The sequence below is a fragment of the Choloepus didactylus genome, chromosome 2 (genome assembly GCF_015220235.1).
Source record: "Choloepus didactylus isolate mChoDid1 chromosome 2, mChoDid1.pri, whole genome shotgun sequence".
Lineage (NCBI taxonomy): Eukaryota > Metazoa > Chordata > Mammalia > Pilosa > Megalonychidae > Choloepus > Choloepus didactylus.
The window spans coordinates 12,317,482-12,345,221 of record NC_051308.1 but is presented as its reverse complement, the minus strand read 5'-3'; the positions used below and the strand labels follow the sequence as shown (position 1 = coordinate 12,345,221).

Genomic DNA, 27,740 nt, shown 5'->3' with positions numbered 1-27,740 from the left:
TTGATTGGTATATGGAAGTAATTCATTCATTAGTTGTGTTGAAGTAATATTGAAGACATAGTTAAGGTCTCAATTTCAAGAAAGTAGTTGAGTCCACCTCCCATGGTATCCTTATGGACAAAATATTGAAAAGTGTCCAGGGAGTGTTAACTAAATTTGAGGATGATTGACCAGAGGACCATATCCAAAGAAAACATGCTTTTGTGTCAACCTGGAGGAAGATCTCTATCTATGAGATCTTTGACCCTATCTTGTTCAGAAATTTATAGCTGAACTGGATAAAAATCTTTCAGATTTGGAGACTATGCATGACTGGAATGGATAACTAATGTCATCCAACAGAGTCAAAGTTTCAAATTATCTTAATTTGGTGTATTTCTGGGCTGAAATCAAAAAATGAAATCTAATTGGATAACTATAAAATTCTATACTTAAGTATGAGCAATCAATCACAAATACTTAAGAGGGAATGGAAGAACTACTTTTGCTAGTGGCTATGCCCTGAGTGCTACCAGCCATCAAGGAAAGAGCCTTAGGTCTAATTGCCTACTCTACCTCTGACAACCCCTGCTCTTTCCTTCCCTCTCTGAACTCAACCTCTTCTTTCTGCTCCAAGTTTGTTAGTTGCATATTTAATCATAATTTTAGTTCATGTTTTAAATTGCATCAACAGGGGTATTCATGTGGAATGGATCTAGAAATTTGAGTTTAACACATGCCTAATGTGAGCCAAGGATTTCCACCTTTTCTTAGAATCTTGAAGCTGAAAGAGAATATTTGAATACCAGTGTTCTCATTTTTACAAACAAGAGACCAAAATACAACTTTTATGTATTTGTTGGTGGTTAAGTGACAATAATGTCTACTAAATTCACCTTTAGGCATATGCCCAAGGAAAAGTAATAATGACATCCTCATTTTACAAATCCTTTGCTGAAGGGTATATAATCTTTCTAATGAAATGAAGTGTTTTTCTAAATGCAAAGAAATGAAAAAAAATTACCTTTGAACATATCTTTTATTTGACCCTGTCAATTGAAGTTTAAAATCACTGTGGTAAGACGAATAATGACACTCCTTCCCAAAGATACCCAAGTCCTAATACCCAATGTAACCACGAGGGTGCTTGTAAGTGAAAGAGGGAAGTAGGAGGGACTGAGTCAGAGAAGGAGATGTGATAACAGAAGCAGAGGTATAGTGATACCATTGCTGCAAGGGGCCCTGAGCAGAGAAGTGCAGGCAGCTTTTAGAAACTGAAAACACAAGGGAACATTCTGTCCTAGAGCTTCTGAAAGGATCACAGACCCTCCAACACCTTGATTTTAACCCATGAGACCCATTTTGGACTTTCGATCTCTTGAACTATACGATAATAAATTTGAGTTGTTTTAAGCCACTAAATTTGTGGAATTGTGTTACAGCAGCAATAGGAAAGTAATAAAATCATGACCTCAGACAGAATTATATTCTTTGATATTTTCCAAGATTTTCCTGTTTTCTCCACTTGTCCCACCCAATGCCCTTTTTTCATCCCTCATTCCCATGTCAAAACAGGAAAGGAATTAATCTCATATAGTAATTCTGATTAAGTACAAATGTGTAGGGAATATTAATGTTAGTAGCTTGTAAGCCACTGACTTCTGATTCCATAAAGAACTTCTAGGCATCCACCAGTGAGGTAGAGAAAAGAACCATGGTAATTTTACAATTACCAACTTTTAAGGTAGGTTTTAGAGGCAAATGTAATTTTAGGTGGTTTGGGGCATGGGTCTTTTAAAAAATCTCTCTCCTCTTTCATATGGCCCTTTATTCCTCAGGGGGAAGAAATTGAGAGAGAAATGGAAGAACTACTTTTGCTAGTGGCTATGCCCTGAGTGCTACCAACCATCAAGGAAAGAGCCTTAAGTCAAATTGCCTGCCCTACCTCTGACAACCCCTGCTCTTTTCTTCCCTCTCTGAAATCAACCTTTCCTTTCTGCTCCAAGTTTGTTAGTTGCATATTTAATCATAATTTTAGTTCATGTTTTAAATTGCATCAACAGGGGTGTTCATGTATGTTTGTTTAATTCACAGGAAAACAACTAAAGCTCCATCTTCTGAGGTTTATTTGTAGCAGATTTGTATATCTGTTTAGTTCAGCTAGATTTTAAAAGGTCACTGTAATGATCATAGCTACCATTTATTGAGCACCTAGTGTTGTATTGGGTGTTCTAATCTTTACAATGACTCTGAGAAGTAGGTAGCATTGCTTCCATTTCCCTGATGAGAATAAGGTTGAGAGAAGTTAACTTTCCCAAGGACATACAACTAATAATGTCACAGCCATGATCTAAACTCAGGTCTGTTTGACAACCTGACCCCTGCTCTTTCCTTGTAGACCACTTGTGGACCAGTTAGTTTTGTTCGGTACTCTACTTCAAAGCACAGTCAGCTCCCTTACTTTATAAATCAGTCAGTCAGCAGTGAGAAAGACAGATATGGCTTCACTCTGATGAGGTTTACAAGGTGTTGAGAAGGACAGGCACTGGACATTGGTTAACGTAATGGCTGCCACAAAAGAGAAGCACAGATGCTTCAGCACACAAGAAGGTCATCAATCCAGTTGGACAAATTAAGTAGGGAGGCAAGAAACGCTTTCTTGAGAAAGTGATGTTAAAGTTAAGTTCTGAAGGCTATTAGGAAATAGCCAAATGAATTTGGAGAGGGTGGGAGTCTGGTGGGGGGTGGCGGGGAAACATTCTAGAAAGAAGAAACTGCATGTACAGAAGCCCTGAAGTGGGGAGTATGGCCTGTTTGAGGAAACTACAAGAACATTGTGGTCAGAGAACAGAGAGCAGGTCTAGGGAAGAGGGACACAAGAAGTAGGTGGAGGGAGCAGCTGGAAGCAGAACATGGGGAGCCTCAGAAATGATAAGTGTTTTGGTCTTGATCCTCACAAAACAGTTGGAAGCCATTGGAAGGATTGGAAAGATTGATGTGTGTTTTGGTTTAAAGTTACTGGTTTTCCATTTACAAAAGTAATATATGCTTGCTGAAGTAAATGAAAAATACATAAGGGTGAATAAAGACAAGTTAATTATCTCCCACCCACCTCCACTCCTGCTTCCTTGTTGTAACCAAATTTAGCAATCTTATATTGTTCTTCTATACCTCCTTGCTGGAACATACAAATTTGAACACATACGCATATGTATAGGAATTTTGTTTCCAAAATAGAATCATACTACCCATGTTAATCTGCATTTGGTTTTCTTTCCAGCTATTTAACGAGTTGTAGTTTCTCTTTTTTTCTATTTTTTTAAGTATACATACACAAACATTTAATTTTATATAAATAGGCTCATATCTTTCATACTTGGGAGCATCTTTAGGGCAGCCTTATTTCTTTTTTATTTGCTTCACTACCACCTCCCATCCCCTGCAAACCTGCTCTCCCTCCCTTGCCCCCAAGGTAAACCATGGTAACAACTTTGTTTTAATGCTTCTGTACATTTCTCCATACACACATATTTATGTACAAACGTATAAATATATGCATATAGATGCACACGTATCAGGCCTTTGTTTACTTGGTAGCAATGGTAGCATATTATACACGATTATCAGCTTCTTCCTTTTCTTGTTTAACTTTGTGGAAGTCCTTCCAAAAAACATGTTGCTCGGTTATTTTGAATGGCAGCATGATAACCTATGGTATAGATATACCATGATTTATTAAAATTTTCCACTGTTGGTGTTTAGTTTGCTTTCAGATTTTTGCTACAGAGTACAAGGTTTCAATAAACAGCCTTGTGTACTGGTATTTTTATTTCTGGGAAGCAGATTCCCAGGAGTGGAATTGTTAAACCATGTATATTTTTAATACAAACAACTGGAACAATTTACTTTTCTTTCAGAAATGTTTAAGCATACTTTTTTCCCTACGTCCTCACCAGCATTCGCTGTTATAGATTTTGTGTGTTTGTGGTCTTTGATAATGTCACGGGTCCAAAATTATTCTTCATTATTACTTTAGCACTAGGAGGCTTTAAACAGATAAGCATTTCATTTGGATCTTTCCGTTCCACAAGACCACTCTCTAGCTGCAATGTAGACAGCAGATTAAGGGAGCAGTGTTGTTCAGAGACTGTTGTAGAGGTAGCAGTGAGCAATGGATGAATGGGAGAGAGATTTGAGTGGTAGAATCAACAGGACTTGTTGTATGTGGGTGGGGGGTGGAGAAGAGGGAGGAATCATGGATAACTTCCAGGTTTCAGGAATGAACCAGTTGGTGGTCAGTAGTACCATTTACTGATATAGGGGACACTGAAGAAGTAACAAGTTGGAGTGGGAGAATGGTAATTAGTTTGCCTTGGAGACATACTAGTGAGATGTGAAAAGGTAATTTGATATACATACCTGGAACTCAGATGAGAGGGTCTGAGCTAAAGATAAAATGAAATTGGGAGTTTTAGGTATATGGATCATAATTGAAGCCTTGAGAATGGAAGAGATCAAGTAAGGAGAAGAGAAGGCTGAGCCCTAAGGAAATCCTCCAGTACCACAGGAGCCAGCAAACAAAAGGCTAAGGAGAAACATCAAAGAAATATAGCAGAAAAGCAATCAGAAGAATATTGTGGTATCACAGAGGTGTCCATGACGGAGGGGTCACCTAAACTGAACACTCCACCGAAGTCAGATAAGATAAGGAGTGGAATATATCCAAGTTTTAAATAATATGGACTCAGGTCATTCATTAATGGCATCAGTATATGATAAACAAGCAACTTACTGCCCCTCTCAAAATCATTTCTGATCGAGTACTCTTATTGGTGTAGAGTCACTGTTTGGTTTCATAGGTACAGATAGGATATCATTTAAAGAATATTTAATGAAAATAATTTTATATAAATACGTTTACCCCATTCATGCTTGGGGGCATTCAAGGCAGCCTGAAAATACACACCTGTGTATTTTTCACTTCATCATTCTGAACCCAAAATCTGAATTTTATTAACATTTAAAACAGTAACTTTTAAAAATATTGAGTTTAAAAAGCAATGAGGAGGACGGTGGCCCGCGAGGCGAGGCGCAGACAACGCGGCGGCGATGTCCGCGAGCCAGGCGAGTCCCGCGGCGGTAGCTGCGGGGCCTCGCGCGCGGCAGGGCGACCTGGACTTCGGCTTCCCTCCGGTTCCTTGGAAGTGGGCGGGCGGCAAGTGCGGGAGCAGCAGCAGCCGAGGCGGAGGCTCTGGCTCGTCTCTCTCCTCCCCCTCAGCCTGAGCCGGGGGAGGCCAGGCGGCACGGGTAGCTGGAGGGGGGTCCGCTGCCCAAGAATGGGAATTCTCTTCACCAGGATATGGAGACTGTTCAATCACCAGGAGCACAAAGTTATCATTGTTGGGCTGGATAATGCAGGGAAAACTACCATCCTTTACCAATTTTCTATGAATGAAGTTGTACATACATCCCCTACAATAGGAAGTAATGTAGAAGAGATAGTCATTAATAATACACGTTTCCTAATGTGGGATATTGGTGGTCAAGAATCTCTTCGTTCTTCCTGGAACACTTACTATACTAACACTGAGTTTGTAATAGTTGTTGTGGACAGTACAGACAGAGAAAGGATTTCTGTAACTAAAGAAGAGCTGTATAAAATGTTAGCGCATGAGGACCTAAGAAAAGCTGGATTGCTGATTTTTGCTAATAAACAAGATGTTAAAGAATGTATGACTGTAGCAGAAATCTCCCAGTTTTTGAAACTAACTTCTATTAAAGATCACCAGTGGCATATCCAGGCATGCTGTGCTCTTACAGGCGAGGGACTGTGCCAAGGACTTGAATGGATGATGTCACGACTTAAGATTAGATGATCTCTGCTGACCTCTTCGCATAGACTGTGTAAACGAAGTGCTGGACTTTTCCTGAAAGCTGCAAAAATTAATGGTTTAGATATATTTATAATAAACTGATTTAAACTTTTTCTATAAGAAGAAAAATTAAGACCACTTATTTGAAAACAAAGATGAAGTCTCACCTTCCAATTGGCTTTCTCATTAGTTCCTTCCAAAGTTAAATCTTAAAGCTGTGACTGACATTTTTCTCATAATGAAAATGACCCCTCTCAGGACATTGTGTAGCCTGTGGTAAGTATAAAAGAAGGAAGACATTTAAGACCTTTATTGTCAGTATAAACCTCCCTAGTTGAATGTTGTTCTCTTCTTGTTCTAATAAGTCGCAGTACAAATCAGCACAGATATTCAGTTCCCAGTATTTTAATGTGTAGTGTTACCTATGAAAAGTATTTTGCATTATGTTGTGTATGTATTGTGTATATACCTCAAGTTTGAGTTAATGGCTTTGATTTATGTTCTCAAAAAAAGTGAGTAACACGAAAATTAATTTATCCTTAGTTGTAACCATATGTGATGAGTACTGGCATTGGTGTTAAGTGCCATTTTGTACTTTCACCCTTAGGTTCTCTGTATTGTAATAACCAACCCCCAAATCATTGAACTGCTCTTAAAACAAAAAAGAAAGGAAGAAAGAAAAAGGAAAAAAACTTGATGTTGAGTACATATTTTTTTGTTGATCAAATCACACGGAAACATATACTGAAACTGAATGGAACTTATATCAAATTCTTGGCTTAAGTATTTCTAATGGGCAGAATTACATGGCGAATAATTATCAGATCATTCCGTGTATAGGTCCGTATGCCATCTATATTAATGAATAAATTGTTGATCCACTCATCAGTCATTACTTGTGATTAAAATTATCAAGTAATTTTTTTCAACATTAATTGAAAATGTTTTGTGAAACATGTCTATCCAGAGAAGTAATAGAATATTTTTTGGTATTAACTTATATGTTGAGCATTTAAAGTAAATTTCGGATGAAAAGTGAAGCATATTTTCTAAGCAGCAACAATAATTTCATATTTCTAATTTTAGGAATTGGAATAGTTTGACATATTTTATTTCTGTTGTCTTGTATCATCTTCGACCACATGAACACAGTTTGACAATTAGAAGAGGCAGATGTTTTTTGAATGCTTTTAATTAAGAATTTCGTATAAAAATTGATTGATGTGATGTATCATTTTCACTAAGAAGTAACTTGACCTGTCATAACTTTTATGTTTACTTAAGGTATTTTTTTTTCATTATCTGAAAGTTGAAGGTATTTCTGTCATACTGTAAATTTATCATAAATGTGTTAAAATATATTCTGGGTACTCTTACTTGCATCTCATTTATGCCCTGAAAATCTGAAGGCTAATTCAAACTGACATGTTTTAGAATATTCAAGAAGAAAAATGACTACTTTTGGATTTCCTGAAGGTTTTAAGTGAGAAATAATAGTACATTCTATAAGCATTGACAAAATTTTGGAAGTTCATTTCAATAAAATAAAACAGCATCTAAATCCAAGTCAGACATGGGAAATCAGTGTTCCACATTGGATGTTTTGTGTTTTAGATTCATATTATGATGTTTAATGTGCATGTATAACATTTTGATATTTGTCAACATGCTTTTACAAAAGTAAAAAAAAAAAAAAAAAAAAAAAAAAAAAGCAATGAGATGTTTTGTATGACTGCGTGGTATGTGAATATATCTCAATAAAATGATTAAAAAAAAAAAGCAATGAGAAATTTGACTTATTTTATTCTTTTAAGCCTGATTCTTTTATTAATGTACCTTTTAAATCCTTGAATCAATTTTTTTTCAGTTCTTTAGGGCAGGCCCCTTTTCCGATGGGCCATTTTCACATATGTTAAACAGTCCAACAGATTTACAGTCTAAATCCAGCTTTGCCATTTATTAGTTAGGTGACCTAGGCCAGATTACTCTTGTGTCCTCTTCTGTAAAGTAGGAATCATACTAACTTTAAGACTCATGAGCAATAAATAAAATAATGTATGTGAAAATCCTGGCATATAATAAGGATTCCATAAATGGTAGCCGTTTGTCTCCTTGTCTTATGAACTGTGCTAAAACAAAAATCTGTTTTCTTAAAATATTTTTATCTTAGTCTATATTCTATTGAAAATGAATTCAGTTCATAGACACCAATACTATTAAAGTAGGTATTTAAATTTTAATATTTTACAGAGATGAAGAACCTATGCGTTATGGAAATATAATGTATGACAGAAGGGTGATCCGAGGCAACACTTATGCTTTACAGACGTTACCACTGGTAAGTGTAATTTGAATAGCCTTGACACAAAACTTTTCAAACTCTATGGTGAAGGATGAGTGTGTGTGTTTAATTTTCAATTAAACAATTTGTTACCAAAACATTTATAAAATACAATAAAGATGAATTACTAGAAAAATGAAATTCAAAAAAAAGACATACAAAATACAGGCTCCAATATGTTAATGGATCATTTTGTAAAGTTAATGGACTAATTTTTAAAGCAGATTTAGTTTTACAGAAAAGCTAAACAGAAAGTACAAAAAGTTTTCCATATACCCACTCTTCTCTGCCACCTAATTTTCCCCTATTGGTAAAGTAGGAACATGTTGGAAGTAAAATACTTAGGTTGGTTGTCTTTTTCTTACTCCCTTGTTATGGTTTGTTGGAAATGTTTTTTTATTGTATTTAAAAATATATATATTTTTATATAGTTGAGTTAAAAAAAAAAAAAAAAACAATGAAAAAAATATGCAGAGCCCCCCTGAGGAGCTGGTGGAGAATGCAGGAGTGTCAGGCTTCCCCACCTCAATGGTTGCTGATATGCCCACAGACATAGGGGACTGGTGGTTTGATGAATTGAGCCCTCTACCACAGCACTTGCCCTTGGGAAGACTGTTGCTGCAAACGAGAGGCTAGGCCTGCCTATAATTGTGCCTAAGAGCCTCCTCCCAAATACCTCTTCATTGCTCAGATTTGGCCCTCTCTCTCTAGCTAAGCCAACTTGAAAGGTGAAATCACTGCCCTCCCCCCTACGTGGGATCAGACACCCAGGGGAGTGAATCTCCCTGGCAACGTGGAATGTGACTCCTGGGGAGGAATGTAGACTCAGCATCATGGGATGGAGAACATCTTCTTGACCAAAAGAGGGATGTGAAAGGAAATGAAATAAGCTATAGTGGCAGAGAGATTCCAAAAGGAGCCAAGAGGTCACTCTGGTGGGCAGTTTTACACACAATAGAGACAACCCTTTTTAGGTTCTAGTGAATTGGAGTAGCTAGCGTAAATACCTGAAACTATCCAACTACAACCCAGAACCCATGAATCTTGAAGACAATTGTATGCTTATGAGGGGTGACAGTGGGATTGGGAGAGCCATGTGGCCCACACTCCCGTTTGTCTAGTTTACGGATGGATGAGTAGAAAAATGGGGGAAGGAAAAAAACAAACAAACAAACAAAGGCACCCAGTGTTCTTTTTACTTTAATTGCTCTTTTTCACTCTAATTATTTTTCTTGTTATTTCTTGTGTGTGTGATAATGAAGGTGTCAGGGATTAATTTTGGTGATGAATGCACAACTACGTAATGGTACTGTGAACAATCGAATTTATGCTTTGTTTTGTATGACTGCATGATATGTGAATATATCTCAATAAAATGAATTTAAAAAAAAAAAGTCACACATTGCCAGACTAGAAATAAATAAATAAATAAATAAATTTCCCCTATTATTAACTTCTTGCATTAGTGTGGTATATTTGATACAATTGGTAAGCCAATATCGATACATTATTAACTAAAGGCCATAGTTTACATAAGGGTTCAGTCTTTGTGTTGTGCAGTTCTACTGATTTTGACAAATGCATAATGTCATTTATCCACCATTATAGTATCATATTTAAGGTTCCAAATTTATTTGGAAAGGCAGAGGCACTAGAATAGTTAAAACAATTTATTTGTCTTTTTGTATCTCAATTGCTTATTTCTTTTTATTGCTGAATAATTCCATTCATTCCATTGTATGGATGTACCATGGTTTGTTTATCCTTTCACCTATTGAAGAACATCTTTATTGCTCCCAATCCTTGGCAATTACATATGAAGCTGTTATAACGTTGTGTGCAGGTTTTTGCGTGAACGTAAGTTTTCAGTTCTTTTGGATAAATACCTAGGAGCTCAATTGTTGGGTCATATGATAAGGCTTTGTTTAGTTTTGTAACAAACTGCCAAATTGTCAACCTAAGTGGCTGTACCATTTTGCATTCTCACAAGCAATGAATGAGAGTTCTTGTTGTTCTACATCCTCTCTAGCATTTGGTATTACTTGTTTTGGATTTAGCTATTCTAATAGATGTGTAGTGGTATCTCGTTGTTGTTTCAATTTACAATTCTCTAATGATATGTGATGTTGAGCATCTTTTCATGTGCTTATTTGCTATCTGTATATTTTCTTTGGTGAGGTATCTGTTAAGATCTTTTGCCCATTTTTTCATGGCATTGTTTGTTTCTTATTGTTGAATTTTAAGAGTTCTTTGTATATTTTGGATACCAGTCCTTTGTCAGGTATGTGTTTTACACATATTTTCTCCCAGTCTGTGGCTTGTCTTTGCATTGTCTTAACTGTGTCATACACAGAGCACAAGCTTTTAATTTTAATGAAGTCCAACTATCGATTTTTTTCTTTCATGGATCATGCTTTTGCAGTTATATCTGAAAAGTCACTCCCAATCCAAGGTCACCTAGATTTTCTCCTCTGTTTTCTTCTAGAATTTTTTATAGTTCTTGCATTTTACATTTAGGTCTCTGATCCATTTTGAGTTAGTTTTTGTGAGAGGTATAAGGTCGGTGTCCAGATTCATGTTTTATATGTGGATGTCCAGTTCTGTTTCTGAACTCTCTATTCTGTTCCATTGACCTATTTGTCTATTCTTTCACCAATACCACACTGTCTTTATTACTGTAGCTCTATCGCAAATGTTGAAGTCAGCTAGCATCAGTCCTTCAAATTTGTTTTTCTTCCATATTGTGTTGGCTAGTCTGGGTCTTTTGACTTTCCATGTAAACTTTGGAATCCGTTTGTTACTATCCACAAAATAATGTGCTGGGATTTCGACTAGGATTACATTGAATCTATAGATAAAGTTAGGAAGAACTGACATCTTAAAAATGTTAAGTCTTCCTATCCATGAATATGGAACATCTCTCCACTTACTTAGATTTTCTTTGATTTCTTTCATCAGAGTTTTATAGGTTTTCTCATATAGATCTTATACGTGTTTTGTTAAATTTATACCTGTGTATGTACATGGATTGGAAGACTCACTATAGTAAAGGTGCCAAGGCTCCCCAAATTAACCTAGAAGTTTAATGCAATTCCTTTCAAAATTCCAGCAAGATTTTACATAGATATAGACAAGCTTCTTCTAAAATTTATTTGGAAAGGCAAAGGCACTAGAATAGTTAAAACAATTTATAAGAAAGAGAATAAAGTGAGAGAGAGCACTCGAACAAACACTAAGACTTACTATATAGCCCTATTAATCAAAACAGTGTGGTATTTTTGGAGTAATAGGCACATGGATCAACGGAACAGAATTGAGAACCCATAAATAGACCAGCACAAATATACCCAAATGATTTTTGACCTGGTCAAAAACAATTCAATGGAGGAAAGATTACCTCTTCAATGAATGGTACTGGAGAAACTGGACAACCATAGACAAAAAAATAAAATGAACCTTGACCTAAATGTCATACTGTGTACAAAAATTAATTCTAATGGATCATGGATTTAAATGTAAAACATAAAACAATAAAACTTTTAAAAGAAAACAAAGAAGAAAACCTTTAGAACCGAGTGCTAGGCAAGAGTTCTTAGAATGACACCAAAAGCAGGATCCGTAAAAGAAAATAATGATAAATTGGACTTCATCAAAATTAAAAACTTCTGGAATGTGAAAGATCCTGTTAAAAGGATGAAAAGACAAGCTACAGACTGGAAGAAAATATTTACAAATCATATATTTGGCAAAGGTCAGACCAAGGTCTCAAAACCCAATAGTAAAAAACAAACCGTTCAACTAGAAAATGGTCAAAAGATATGAGCAGACATTTCACCAAAGAAATATGGATGGCAAATAAGCATATGAAAAAATGTTCAACATCATTAACCATTAGGGAAGTGCAAATTAAAACCACAATGAGATACAATTATGCATCTATTAAAACAGCTTAAATAAAAAATAGTGATAATAACAAGTACTGGCAAGGATATAAAGCAACTGGAACTCTTGTACCTTACTGATGGGAATATAAAATGGTACATCCACTCTGGAAAATTGTTGGGCAGTTACTTATAAAACTAAACATGCACTTACCATTGAACCCAGCAATTACAGTCCTAGGCATTTATCGCTGAGAAATGGATATGTATTTTCTCACATAAACCTGTACCTGAATGTTCATAGAAGCTTTATTCAAACTGTAGAAAACTAAAAACACAACCTAAATGTCCTTCAATGGGTAAGTGGTTAAACAAACTCTGGCACATCCATACAATGGACTTCTACTCAACAATGAAAAGGAACAAAGTATCAATAAATGCGGTAACCTGGATGGATCCCAAGGGCATTATGCTTAGTGGGGAAAAAAAAAACAAAAACAAAACAAAACTATCTTAAAAGATTACATCCTGTATGATTCCTTTTAAATAACCTTATCGAAAAGACAAAACTTTAGAACTGGAGAACAGATTAGGGATTGCCAGGGGAACAGATAGGAAGTTAAGGCATGGGTACAAATCTCTGCCTGAGGAAGTTCCTCTGTGGTGTTGGAATAGGACTGGATCTCGACTGGTGTGGTGTTTACACAAATCTATATATGGGTTAAAAAGCTCATACAACTGTATATATACAGACATATACCAATGAATACTTGAAAAATTATGAAAACTAAGTAAGACCCATTAACAGTATATTACCAGTTTCCTAGTTGGGTATTGAATTACAATTATATAAGGTGTCACCTTGTGGGAAGCTAGGTAAAGAGTACACTGGATTCTGTGTACTACTTTTGCAATGTCCTGTGAATCTATAACTATTTCAAAAATACAACTTTTTTTAGAAGAAATGTTTAACTAGATCCATGAAACAATCAGGTTGGGCAATGCATTGCTAAAATGAACTTGTTGAATTTATGTTAACACTCCCAACCTTTTAAGAGCTGACATTTATAATTCTAATCCATTAATAAATTGGAAGTAGATCAAGTATATATGTATCATAATGTAGAATAAATACACAAAGCAAAAAAGTCTTCACTGAATGATCTCAAAATAATACTAGTAATTGGAATAGAAAAACAGAATTATTGGTGACTCTTTCCTCCTTTTTATGGTAATGTCATTGTATTATTTTATAGTAAAAGGAAATGATAACCTTATAATTCTAATCCATTAATAAATTGGAAGTAGATCAAGTATATATGTATAATAATGTAGAATAAATACACAAAGCAAAAAAGTCTTCACTGAATGATCTCAAAATAATACTAGTAATTGGAATAGAAAAACAGAATTATTGGTGACTCTTTCCTCCTTTTTATGGTAATGTCATTGTATTATTTTATAGTAAAAGGAAATGATAACCTTGTAGGGGAAATGCTACTCTAGGTCAGGTGTTGTGTTAGGCTTTTTACATTATCATATAATTTGTTCCTTACAACCAAAACCTAAGATAGATGTTATTAGTATTCCCATTTTAGAGATGATTAAACTAAATAGCTAAAAACTTAGGTTATTAGTCTAAGGCTTACCAATCCCAGTAGTTAACAAAATGAAGAGTTGGAATTTGAACTTCAAAGCCAATGTTCTTTCTACTATACAATGAAAATGTGGGGAAAAGTTTATGATATATAGTGTTAAGTTAGAAAAATGGTATAAAGCGTGTATGGTATCATCACTACTTCAAAAACTCAATATGAATTTAAATGAATTTAAATTATAGGTAATTTTCTTTTCTCTTTTTAAAAAACTAATGTTATATTGTCATTTCAAATAAAAAGTTTTTTAGAATTCTAATTTCCAATATTAAAATTTTTTTTCATGTTAAGTACTTTCATCTTTCTACTTTCTTTTAATGTTTATCTTAAGACAGATCAGCTCTAGAGAATGACTACAACATAAGATGCAGATATCAAATCAAGGGCCTCTAAATAATTGCAGAACTACTGTGAATAATTATATTTTAAACCCTTAATCAGGTATCTTTTGTACATTTGGACAGGCTTCATTTGGACTGCAGATGTTTTCTGTGTAAGCTAAAATATTATTTAAGGAAATTCTATCCAAATGAAATTCAGATTTTAAAAAAATACTGATGTTTTTCAATTTCTTAACTATACATTAAAGTTTATTGTAACTGAATAGTTTTATCAGTTTTACTAGGTACCAGAGGAATTCATGGTAAAGAATGTTTGAATGAGGAAAAATATTTATCAGATAGTTTTCTAGATGCATTTATTCCACATAAACAGCAATACTTTGAAGTTAGTTTTATGTTTTGCCAGCCATCTTTGTAATTCTCTGAGAAAATTCCATTAACGTTTTAATCATTAAGTCACTGGTAATCAAGAAGCAATATTATGATACATGCTTTCATACTGTTCCAGAATTACTTTTCGAATGGCAGTCCTATATGCTTGGAAAAATATTTCTAAATTTTAAGCCTTTTCTTCCCTCAGGCTAGTCAGTCTGAAGCTATAGAGCTTCAGAGGCAGCAGCAGGCTAAGCGGAGGGCCCTTGCCAGAAAACGGGCCAGAGAACAGCTCAGACCACGAACTCCCGAGCCTGTGGAAGGCAGAAAGCATGTGGATATACAAACAGGTAAGTCATCATTGCCATCCTGTCTTCTTGGTTTACTCAGTTTTCTGTCTCAGTTCATTTTTATTTGGCCTATCATGGATGTATCTCATACACTATCCAGTACTTCCCCGATCTCATGATAGGGGAAGTCTGTTCATTAAAAAAATATGAAGTGTCTGTATTAGAGTTATACTGAGTATGGCTGGAAGTGTGGGACAGAGTTAAAAAAAAGAATTTTATGACCAAACTATTCTCTCTCAGCCCTTTTCACGTATTCTTTTCTCAAAGTAGGATTATTTCTTACTTTTTCTTTTCATGCCCCATAAATCACTGTTCTTTTCATCAGTTCTTGCAGGAGAGCAGAGTAATGTGAATGGGGATCTGGTTCTGCTTTGGGATTTTCTGTCTTTTGAGAGGAGTCAACTTACTCAGCCCTGAAACCCTTCTGCCTCGTATCGTGGCATATTCTGTTCTATCCTTTTGTTCTCCTTCTACTTTGCATGTTCCCCAGGGCCATGCAAGTTCTCTCCAGGCCAGTGCCAATCTTCTGCCTACTTGGCTAACTGTTCCTCAACTATAGAGGCTTAGCTAGACCTATGGGGGTTAGCTATTTTGTTGACAGAATCTTGATAATCAGACAGTACTTGGTGTTTTCCTTGGACCAGTGTAATGGCTCAAGATTCATCTTGAACTGTGGCAAGATGGTGACTGGATTCACCAGGGTTATTTCTTGAGTAGTAAGGGGGAAAAGAAGAGAACTATTCCACACTTTCCACCCCCTACCCTGAGGCCAAGTCTAGAATGAGTATGTCTGTGAGTAGCCAATATATTTATAATGCTATGAGAGCTAAGTTTCAGTGTTCATTAATACCATCAGAACAATAAAGGATATAATAGCAGCCACCTTTGTTGAAGATTTCCTATAGCTCAGAGACTATACCAGGTGATTTACTTATGTATCTCCTTTTATTATCTCAAAGACTCTGTGCAACAGGTAATTGTGATCCTTTTACAGATGAAAAAAACAGGCCCTGAGAGGATGTAACTTGGGTAGTTCTAGGTTCAACATCTTACACCAGCGCTCATGTTCTTTACATGAAACTACACTGCTCCTGTCTCATGTGAATTATTCCTAAGGTGAAATTAGTTTTCATATAGCTGTTTATAATCAATAGAATAAAGAGAGCATCAAGTAACATGGTGATGTGGTACATGTTTTGTTTTTTTTTAACTCCTGGAATTTTCAAAATTTTATGCATTTACTCTCTTAGGACTCAGTCATTCATTTATATATATATATGTTAGCTTTCCATCCCCCATTATACTTTTCACCTTATGCGCACCTCTGCTGTTGTATTCTTCTTTAGTTTTAGTTCCATTTTCAAATAAAAAGCTTAGTGCTTTCCAGACATTTAATAAATATTCTAGCCTTACTGACTCTATGGTCTTCCAAATATATGAAAACTTTTAGTTCAATATATGAATTTGAGCACTTTCATTCTAAGACCGATTTCTCTAATCTGATTAATTCTATTCTAAAAGAGCTGAAGTTTCAAAATACACGCATATGCTTGAAATAGACCAGAATTTCACACTCAATGTATATGGTATTCTTCTTAGAATTATACCTTGAAGAAATTGCTGACCGCATAATAGAAGTTGATATGGAATGCCAAACCGATGCGTTTTTGGACAGACCACCAACACCACTCTTTATTCCTGCCAAAACTGGAAAAGATGTGGCCACCCAAATACTAGAAGGAGAGGTACTATACATACTTTGGGCTTCCTTCTATCCTTTTTATAAGTGAGGTAAAGTTAGATTTAGTTAAAAGCTTAATATGTACAAGAACTACTTTATAACCAGAAAGATTCTACTTATTGGATTTATTTCCAGATATTATCTATAACAGTTTTATTCTGGAGTACCTAGAAATATTTTTAAATACCATATTCTGATTTCTTCTCTGCCAATCAAGAATGAAATCATTAAAGTTGTTTTGAGAATATTTACACATTTGATTTTGATTTCTTTGCTTACTTTCTTAATGTATGTATATAAGGTAGATTTGTACCAAAGAAGGAAAAATAATATCCCTGGTAGAAAAGATGCCACTATTAGTTGCTTGTGGAATACAGAACTTTTACAAAGAAGATCTATGTTAAAAATAATTTTTAAAATAATTACATTTTCATATCAATGTGGAATACTTAAATAGGCCTGTTTATAAAATTGAAGGACAGAAGGCAATGCTTATATGCATAATGACTTAAATGAAATTTAAGAGTTGAAGGAACTTTAATGAACTGTAATTAAAAAAGGGAAATATAACAAGTCTTCAGAAAGCACTTAGAAGTGTACATTTACCTTTAAATCCTAGAGATAAATCACCAAAATATCCGTTATTCTTGTTCCTTAGTTTTTCAAACTGTTACCAAAACAACCAGTAAAAATTCAGCAGAAATGGCAGTGAATTAGGAACCCAAGGGTAAACCCTTGGGTTTCATAGTTTGATCTTAAAATTGTTGAGTATTAGGGTTCATCTTGTGACTGCATGGAGATCTTTCTGTAACTTTTGACATAATAGATTTTTGCCTATAAACAAAATGCTGCTGCATGTACTTTCAAGGGTTGTTTTGAGGATTAGAAATCTTAGATAAAATAGCAACACAGTGTCTGGTGCACTGAAGTCACTCAATAAATAATAGCCTACTATTACTCTTTCTCTTTAAGTTTTTTATTGAGCATTTGACTCATGATTCACATTGTTAATTTGCTTTATTTTTATGATTTAGCTCTTCGACTTTGATCTTGAAGTTAAACCAATGTTACAAGTTTTGGTGGGAAAGACCATTGAGCAGTCTCTTCTGGAAGTAATGGAAGAAGAAGAGTTGGCTAACCTGCGGGCCAATCAGTACGCGTATGAAGAGCTACGTAATGTTGAACTTGCTGAAGTTCAGCGACTTGAAGAACAAGAGAGACGACACCGAGAAGAAAAAGTATAGAATTCTGTTTTTCTTTCTTTGACAGTTTTGGCTATTTAACAGACTATATTCAATAATACATATGGGATGTCATAAAGCTAAAGATCTTAGGATATAGGCTAGAAAAAAAGCCTACAATATTTTTGCTCAGGGCTCTCCTCTTCTATAGATCATAGACCCTTCATTGCCTGCGTTACATCTTAAAAATCCCAGCATATACAAAATGTACCTAAATTAAGTTTCTGAGAGTTACTAAATGGAATAATTAAAATTATACATGTCAGGACTGGAAGGGATTCTTAAATATGAGGCATCCTAGAGAAAGGAATACATTGATTTGCCAAAAGTCAGTGGCAGAAAAGGTGAAAGGAAGGAAAAAGTGGGGTGGGGTAAGTCTGGGGCAAGAAGCAGAGGATCTGGTCTTTGTCTCAATGGCCAGGCCCTCTTCTACACCCTTAGGCCTACACCAGAACTACTTGGGTCCTTAGAGAATATTTTTCAGATTGTAGGCTTTGAAACGTCAATGAGAAAAATTTTGTAATCCAGTTTTTAAACTACGCCAATAACCTGCAGTTGGGAAGCACTGGGACCATTCATCTTTTGGGATCCTTTTAGTCCTGGCATTAACTGTCACCCTATGTTGTACACTTAAGGAATATATTACAAAGTCTTGTCCAGATATCTAAAAGAGTTAAAAGAATTTTGCAAAGAACCTACAACATAGCATAGTTACTGGAAAATTCTAGCTAATACCTAATCAAATGGACTTTGAATTTTCCTCCAAAATAAATAATTAATTGTGTAAAGAGAATAGGGCTTATGGTAAGGATTGTGCAAATGCAAGACAATTGGTTTGCAAGTATAAAATAAACACTGGCAAACTAAGCTTTGCTGAAATAATCAGTGAAATCTTTATCAAAGAATACTTACTTGTTTCTTTGCTATTAGGTAATGTATTATGAAAAAATGAAGAATACGAATCATCTAGCTTCTTATTTGTTTAAACTTTGAAAATAGATTTAGTTATAAAATTAGTTAATATTCCATCTTCTACATGGGAATAGAGAAGACTTAGCTTTATAGATATTGTGTGGTCTAAAAAAGTAACACAAGAAAATAAGCGGTTTTCATAATCTTCAGAACCATTTCAACTTTATGAATTCAAAGAATTATTACAAACAAGTTGATGCATTGGCCCCAGTTCTTTAATTGAAAATATCTAGGAAACTAAAGTTTTCACACCAGCAATACTTTATGATAATACTAATTAAAAAGGATCATTATCCTTTTGATACCATCCATAGTCAAACGTGTATTTCTTGAAATCATTTTATTTGAAAATGGATCAGAAGATGAGTTTTATCTTGGACTCCATCTCTTATACCTTTCTGAATTCAGGATCCACTATTATTGAAATTCATTAAAATCTTGATGAAAAGTACCTTGCTGTCCATTTTAAAATACAGATACAAGTCCAAAATCTTCTACTTCTTTACTTCGCCAGATTCGGTACATGGGGAGGACGTAATAGCTAAGTCACGGTTTATAAGAATGTGTTTCACTTGGCAGGAACGTCGTAAGCAACAGCAGTGGGAAATACTAAGCAAGCATAATGAGACTGCACAAAAAATCGCTGCTCAGGCATCTGCGCAGCGTTACCTGGCTGACCTTCTTCCATCCGTTTTTGGCAGCCTCAGAGATAGTGGCTACTTTTATGATCCTGTTGAAAGAGGTTAGTGGAGGTTTTTGTTAGATGAATTCTGTTTAATAAGCATCCTCTTAATGGTTCAAATTTATCTTGTGCCCATTTTATTTTGAATTGGAATCTTTCTGCCTCTGAAACACATTTAAAAGGTCAATTATAATTTCTTTAAGTATGTACCTTTGCCAATAAGAGGTATTTATAAAGATCTTGATTTTAGGATATTAGCTTTTCTTTGTTGAGACGCTACATTGGACACTAGAAAGAAATATGGGTTTGATGTCAAAAGACTTGAATTTGGGTCTCAGCTGCATCATTAACCAGTTCTGTAACCTTCAGCTTCCTCATCTGGGAAATGAGGGATGATTTAGGAATTATATTTCATAATATATATGGAAACTTTGTGGAAGCGATGAAGCACTATGTGTAAGGAGCTGTTGTTACAAACTTTTTTCCAGATGACTTTCTATGCCAATCAAAAACCCTTTGGGGTTGGCTACTGAGGTCATCCATTCATTTAACAGATATTAATTAGGGTTTCACTCTGTCCCTGCTACTGTGGGAGGTGTTGGAGGTTAAAAAAGACCTGATCCCTGCCCTTACAGAGCCCATCACCTGTTAGCTGTCTGTGTGTATCCCCTCAAAGCCAGGTCTCCTAAGCTACTCTGGCCACCCTCCTTCCTCAGATTAAGAAGCACTTAAATCCACAGTGATCCTCTCAACAACACCGTGGAGTAAATGGGGCAAATATCATTCCTGTTTTCAGAAGTAGAAAACTGAAGCTCAAAGAAGTTAAATATCTTGCTCCCAAACACTCAGCTAGTCAGTGGAAGGCATTTAGTTCTCAGACTAACTTGGAATTTTGACTCCAAGTCTTCTGTTCTTTCCATGGCACCAAATCACCTTCCTGATTTCTGGTTAGGCCTCTTACTCTATTAGTCATAGAGGCTGGTAGCCTTCTTTTCTATCATGGATTGCTGACATACAGAAAAAGTTAGTTATAGATCATTTAAAAGCTTGTAAATAAGAGTCATGCCTAAGATTAAAATTATTTACAGTCATGAATATAATATTCTATCATTCTCTCCGTTATCATGTTATTGGAAAATAACAATTAGATACAGGCCAAAAAAAAAAAAAAAGCCATTTTGAAACATTAAAATGTGTATTGTAATGGGCCATATTTTTAAAATGCTGAAACAGTACAGTAGATTTCCATTTCAGTTTGAACAGACTTGTCACTAATGGAAACACCTAGTTTCTGGCCAATTTCTAGATTGCTTTCTTCTCAGATGCCCTCTGCCCTGCATCCTGAGTTCTGGTCAGCTTCCCTTGGCCCCTAGGCTTCAGGATGAGACTTCTTTATGTTGGCATTGCACAGTCCCAGATTTGCATCGCATTTGGATTTGAGATCTGCTCCCAGATCCACACCTTCCCTCCTGCCTCTTTGAGCCATCTCAGATTGCAGCTTATCAAGTAAGCTCTAAAATGCTTTGACTCCAAGGAAAGTCTCATGATTTTTAAAATATTACATCTACTGCAAGAGGGAAAAAAACTGACCAGAACATAAATGGAGAATATAGCAAAAATTATTCTGAGTCTATTTAACATTTTGTATTGAGAAACAATGTTGATAAATCTATTACATAAGAGGAAAAGCACAGATTCTTCCTATCTATAATGATTCATATAGAAATAACTAAGGAAATTATTATTTTTATATTACAGATATTGAAATAGGATTCCTTCCATGGCTAATGAACGAAGTTGACAAAACCATGGAACACAGCATGGTGGGAAGAACAGTGCTGGACAGTAAGTTCTTTTATTTTATTTAAAAGTCATCTCTAAAAGTTTTTCAGTAGAATGTATAAATTGAATAAAACATAAATTTCACAGTTTTCTATTTAAACTTTCATTTTATCAATTATATTGACAAAGGTAGTATATTTTACCCTCAATATTATTTTTAATCCTTCTTTAAGTTGATCAACATTAATATCTTTTATCATTTAATCATTACTTTATAAATGATATTCTATTAAAACAGGAAGACAATAGTATTCATATTCAATGATCAAGTGGTACAGAAGTTAACTGTGCTGACTTTATATGAAAAATTGTAATATAGGGAAGGGATAATACCTAATCAATGTTTTATACTCATCTATAACTTAGCATTATAGCTACTAAAATTTGAAAATCATAGTGATTTCTGTATATGTAATTTTCAGTGTTGATTCGGGAGGTGGTTGAGAAGAGACTGGATATGTATGAACAGAAGGTGCACAGAGAACCATTTCACAAGTCTGAGAAACGGCTTGATGGTCCCGGCGCATTAGGAGATCTACTGGTGGACCGTGAATTCCTGGGACAGACACAGAGGCCGCTTGTAGACAGTGACTCCCTCCCAAGAGTAGCAAATGATGGAAGATATATTGAAAGAGGGCAGTCCCAAGAAAGGAGATTTATGGAAGAAGGAGGTTTCTTTGGACAGGGCGAAAATACAGAAAAGAGGATGTCCTTGGGGAAGGAAGAACTGCCACAGCAGACAGACACTATGGAGTCATGAAACCAATCATCAACCAAATCAGCAATCCAAACAATCAGGTAATGATAAGTGAGGCTGCTCAGGTTATGGAAATTATGTTGTATTTAGACAGCATGTCTCATTGTCTTATGGAGGAGGAAAATCAAATATGAAGAAATAAAACTAAGAAAAATGAAACAACTATTGAATTCATTTAATCAATAGTAGACTACTCAGAGGCTATATTATAACCCAAATGAGAATTATTTTAATTACTAGCTTCCCATTACCACTATCTATAACTAGCAAATATTTATTTTCCTTAATGCTTCTAATGTTGCGGGTTAGTTCTTTTTTAGTAGGTATGTTAATATTAGACATAAGTGCTGTTAACCATTGAGTTATTCTTCTCGTTAGGAAAACTGTTTAACTTACTCTATGAAAGAATACCTTACTTTTGTGTTACTGTAAGCTATAGTGTGCCGCCTCCTTCCAAGAACCAAGAAATATACCTTTATTTGTATAAAGTTAAACAGATAGTTACCACTTCCATCTTCAATATTCAAGTATGGTATAAGGGATTCTATGATTAGTAATGTGCTCTCTCATCTATTTTTTCACATTTCTACTATTTAGAAAATCTCAGACAATGCCAAGAAAGCAAAGGTCCCTCTTGACCTTTAGGCAGTCCCATTCCCCTCCTCAAAGGTAACTACTCTTATCAGTTTGGTATGTACCTTTTCAACCTTTTTCAAGGTATTTACTTGAATATATATTTGAACACCTAGAAATATATAGGTTGATTTTTCTTTATACAAATATAAATGTGTTGTTTATATATTTTATTTTTCACCTAACAATATGTCTCAGATCTTTCAATGTTAGTATATATAAATCTCTCTCATCTTTTTAAATCTATTGTAAGGTATTACATATTATGACTGTGTTATAGTATAGGGAATTCACATTTGACTTTTTTATCTGACAGTGTTTGGAGAATTTACTTGCACTACTGAAAATCACGGATTATTTAATCTCCAAAGTTATGTTAATTTTAAGCAATAACTGAAGTTTCTGAGGCTATTGGTGGATATAGCCTATTTTTCTCAGAATATGTGTAGATGTATAAACTGTAGTGATTTGTAATAACTTACAATTATCAATCCATTTACCTTAATTTCTTTGTAAGTTAGGTGCTATTATAGTTTGAATTGTGTCTCCCAAAAAGATATGTCTAAGTTCTAACCCCCAGTACCTGTAAATGTGACCTTATTTGGAAATAGGGTCTTTGCAGATGTAATTAAGTTAATATGAGGTCATATTGATTTAGGATGGACCCTAAATCCAATGATTGGTATCCTTATAAGAAGAGGGAAATTTGGAAACCAACCCAGACACACAGGGATAATGCCATGTGATGACAGAGGCAAAGATTGGAGTGATGTGACTACAAGCCAAGGATTGCTGGCAACCACCAGAAGCTAGGAAGAGGCAAGGAAGGAGTCCTCCCCAAGAGTCTTTAGAGAGAGCATCACCCTCCCTTGATCTCAAACTTCAACCCACTAGAACTGTGAGAGAATGAATTTCTGTTCTAAGGCACCCAGTTTATGGTACTTTGTTATAACAGCCCCAGAAAACTAATACAGGTACCAAATACATATCTCTGTTTTGTGTATGGAAAAAGAAGTTCTTTCTCAATTTGTAGAAACAACTACACCCTATGTTTACATAGCATTATATGGTTTGCAAAGCATTTTCCCATACATTATTTCATTACATAAATTAAACCTCATAGCAGCCTTCTGAGGCACGCATGACAATGTTTATAGTCTCATTTCCTATTCAATCATTAGTTCAGTCCATCAACAAGCATTAACTGAGTGCCGGCCTTGTGCCAAGCACCATGTAGGAGCCTGCAGATAGACCAGTGAGCAGATAGACATAAATACTACATACATGTATTTTACAGCATAGCAGAGGAGCTAAATTAAGTAAATGAAGACAGCAAAGCTCAGAGATTTTAAGTGATTTGCCTTAGGTGACCCTAGTAAATAATAGGACTAATGCTGGAACCCAAATCTTCTTACTTCTAATTTAATGTACTTTCTTCTAACCAACCCTGAGTCCTTGTGGGGTACAAAAAATAATTCTAAATAAAATTATTGCAGTAAAAGAATTTTAAAATACAATTTTTGAGGCTAAAGTCACATAACATAAAATTAGCCATTTTAAATGAACAATTCAGTGGCATTAGAACATTCACAATATTGTATAACCACCATCTCTATCTAGTTTCAAAACATTTTCATCACTCCAAAGTAAAACCCCTTCCCCATTAAGTAGTTTCTCTCCATTCCTCCCTCCCTAGCCTCTGGCAACTACCAATCTGTCTCTATGGATTTGCCTATTCTGGAGATTTCATATAAATGGAATCATCCATTAACAGCATTTTAAAAATTGGAATCGAACCTATTATTCACTGGATTATTCCATCTTCTTAAGTGGTCTTTATGATCATTCTAAAGTTAAAAGATATTAATTTTGGTAAGAAGACGAAAGAAGGGTAATAATTTATATTTAAAATTAGGATTGTTACTATTTATTCTTAATTTAAAATATCTACAACCAAACTTTAAGAATCCATCCAAAAGAGATTTGAGGTTGATAATCTTCTACAAGTCTAATCCTCCTTTACAATAATCCAGGCCATTAAACACTTTGCAGATGCTTTGCTAAAACATCCAGACCTGAACTCTATAATCCTATAACTTAATTTAATTTGTTAAAATATATGGAACTCTGTAGATCCCACATTGATATTGAGTAAGCTTAACTGCCATTCTATTCCATCCTGGAGAGAAAGAAAAGTAATTTGAGAGATTGGGAGTTCATCCCTGTGAGTAAGTTTAGAGAAACTGGGCTTGTATATTATTTGGAGAAAAGCATATTAAATGGAAACTTTACATCTTGAAGTTTATAAAGAATTTCTTCAAACACATTGCTAATTTAGATGATGTGCCAGTTTGGATATATTATGTCTCCCAAAAAGCCAGGTTCCATAATGTAATCTTGTGGGGACAGATTTATTAGTCTTTTGATTAGGGTGGGACTTTTTGATTGTTTCCATGGAGATGTGACTCACCCAACTGTGGGGGATACTTTTGATCAGTTTATTATCATGGAGGTGTGGCCCTGCCCACTCAGGGTAGGTCTTGATAAGTTTACCGGAGTATTTAAGAGAGAAGCTAAGAGCCGACACAAACCCAGATGCTTAGGGATGCTTGGAGATGTAAATAGAAGGATGTTTGGAGATGCTAAGCTAAGAGATGAAGCCTGGAATTTGCCCCAGAGAAGCTAAGAGAGGACCCCCAGATGCTTAGAGAGGAACACCCTGGGAGAAAGAAGCAAGGACACACCGGAGCTGAGAGAGAGGAGCCCAGAGACGTTTTGGAGAAAGCCATTTTGAAACACAACCCAGGAGCAAAGAACCAGCAGACACCAGCCACGACACTTTCTAGCTGACAGAGGTGTTCCCGACACCACTGGCCATCCTTCCATGAAGGTGTCATCTTGTTGATGCCTTAGTTTGGACACTTAGAACTGTAAACTTGTAACTTAATAAATCCCCTTTATAAAAACCAATCCATTTCTGGTGTTTTGCATAACAGCTGCATTAGCAAATGGAACAGATGTTTTTTCTGTTTTTCATAAACCATGAAAATAGCATAACTGAACAATATGAGTTAAAAGATATAATAATGGTTTTATATGTGTATAAGCAAAGGATTACTGTGAATTATAAGGCAATATGTTTAGGATCCAAATATCTAGAAGATTTAACTATAAGCAATGTTTTAATGGGTTGGACACATAAAAATCTTCAATTTGCATTGGCTTTGCCCATCTTTGCTAATATTCTTCTCGTGAGTTCTATTCCTTTCCATTGTTTCTGTTATCACTAAGCTAGCAGAAGCTAAATAGTAATAAAATTAGTAATATGTAATAAATTCATATTGTCATCCCTGACACAAATTCTCATATCACTAAAATAGATCAGAGAGGTAGAATGTAGGCATCATTGCATTTAAGCTGTTCTGACCTCTGTGAGCTGAGGATCTGATGAAGTCACTCTGAGCAGCACAGGTAACGATTGAAAGCACAGACTCCTGAGCCAGACTGCCTGGACTTCTTCAAGGATGTTGTCTTCACCATAGATAAAGTCGTTCGCCTTTCTCAAAGATTATTTTTTTAATTAGGAAAAAGAATTGGTTTATCAGTCTTGTGTTTTATTTTTAAAATATATGGGAGGGTGAGGAGCCTGCAGAAGGAAAAAATATTTGGAGCTTATAATTCCTTTCAAAGTCATAATTGAGGGAGAAATAATCATTTAGCATATCAAATCAAAATACAAAATGTTAATGCTACCCGTTTCTTTAATCCTAGAAAAGTTCTATTTTCTTTTCATTCTATTAAAACATATGAACCATATATGCTAAATATTTTTATCTATAATCTTAATTTTCATGTGTTACTATGGATAATCTGATACATTCCTTTTTCTCTTTTGCTTATGAGTAAATCACAGAAAGCATATATATATATATGAGCATATATATTATATTTGTGCGTGTATATATTCTATAGCTCATGTATGTATATATGTGTATACATATTCTATAGCTCAATATTATATGTGTATATATGTGTGTATATATATTCTATACCTCAATATTATATATGTGTGTGTGTACATATATATTCTATAGCTCAAATAGCCATGACCATTTTTCTTACCTGATTTATTTGACATAAAGGCATTCTGAATAGGCCCAAACATGGGTTTAATTTCCCCATGAAACAGTTAGCACCCATTGTTTCTTTTTTTATAGTAGTAACTGATATACAACACAAATTTTCCCATTTTAACCACTATCATGTGTACAATTCAGTGAGATTAATTGCATTCACAACATTGTGCTACCAACACAACCATCCATTAACAAAACTTTTTTATTACCTCCAACAGAAACACTGTACTCATCAATCAAGGATTCTCCATTCCCACCCCTACCCCAACCTGTGGTAACCTCTAGTCCACTGTCTGTCTGTACAAATTTGCATATTGTAGATATTTCATATAAGCCTTTCATTGTCTTTCCATGTCTGGCTTATTTCACTTAACATGATATCTTCAAAGTTCATCCATGTTGAGCCATGTATCAGAACTTCATTCCTTTTTATGGCTGAATAATATTCCATTTTAGATATATATACTACATTTTGTTTATCCATTCATCAGTTGATAGAACTTGGGTTGCTTTCACATTTTGGCTGTTGTGAATAATGCTGCTAGGAACATTGGTGTACAATTATCTGTTTAAGACCCTGTTTTCAGTTACTTTTTATGCATTTCTGTTTAGATCCTGTAAGAAGTAAAGTGTGGAGTTACAGTCCAAAAATACTATAGTACTGGCATCTATATTTACACATTTAGTTACCTTTACTGTAAGTCTTTCTTTTTTAACTTTTTATTTTGAAATAGTCTCCAACTTACAGGCAGCTGCAAAAATAATATGAACCCCATACACAGAATTCCAACATAGCCTACCCCTACTCCCAGATACCCAGATCTACCAATTTTAACATTTTGCCATCTGTGCTGTATCATTTTATCTGTCATCCGTCTGTCTATCTATCTGTTAAATCTGTTTTCTGAACATTTGAGAGCATATTCCACATATCATACTCCTTT

The 27,740-nt window shown here is 35.0% G+C and overlaps 2 protein-coding genes across 6 annotated transcripts in view; both read left to right on the top strand.

Annotated features, from left to right (window-relative positions):
• The window catches only part of RSPH3 (radial spoke head 3), an 89,879-nt gene that overhangs the window by 1,232 nt on the left and 60,907 nt on the right, over positions 1 to 27,740 (top strand). For 3 of the 5 annotated variants that reach the window (XM_037820725.1, XM_037820721.1, XM_037820728.1), the window contains exons 2-8: positions 8,103 to 8,190; positions 14,651 to 14,792; positions 16,392 to 16,537; positions 17,568 to 17,771; positions 19,326 to 19,488; positions 21,187 to 21,273; positions 21,693 to 22,068. In XM_037820725.1, the coding sequence (XP_037676653.1) occupies positions 8,103 to 8,190; positions 14,651 to 14,792; positions 16,392 to 16,537; positions 17,568 to 17,771; positions 19,326 to 19,488; positions 21,187 to 21,273; positions 21,693 to 22,030 (1,168 nt within the window). In that variant the 3' untranslated portion in view covers positions 22,031 to 22,068. Of the gene's footprint in view, positions 1 to 8,102; positions 8,191 to 14,650; positions 14,793 to 16,391; positions 16,538 to 17,567; positions 17,772 to 19,325; positions 19,489 to 21,186; positions 21,274 to 21,692; positions 22,069 to 22,624; positions 25,292 to 27,740 lie in introns of those variants that run through there. The other 2 variants (XR_005214457.1, XM_037820712.1) reach the window with 2 other exon arrangements.
• LOC119522018 (ADP-ribosylation factor-like protein 5A) lies at positions 5,052 to 6,783 on the top strand. The gene has a single exon (XM_037820737.1). The coding sequence runs from the start codon at positions 5,316 to 5,318 to the stop codon at positions 5,853 to 5,855; it is 540 nt and encodes a 179-aa protein (XP_037676665.1). The 5' UTR covers positions 5,052 to 5,315; the 3' UTR covers positions 5,856 to 6,783.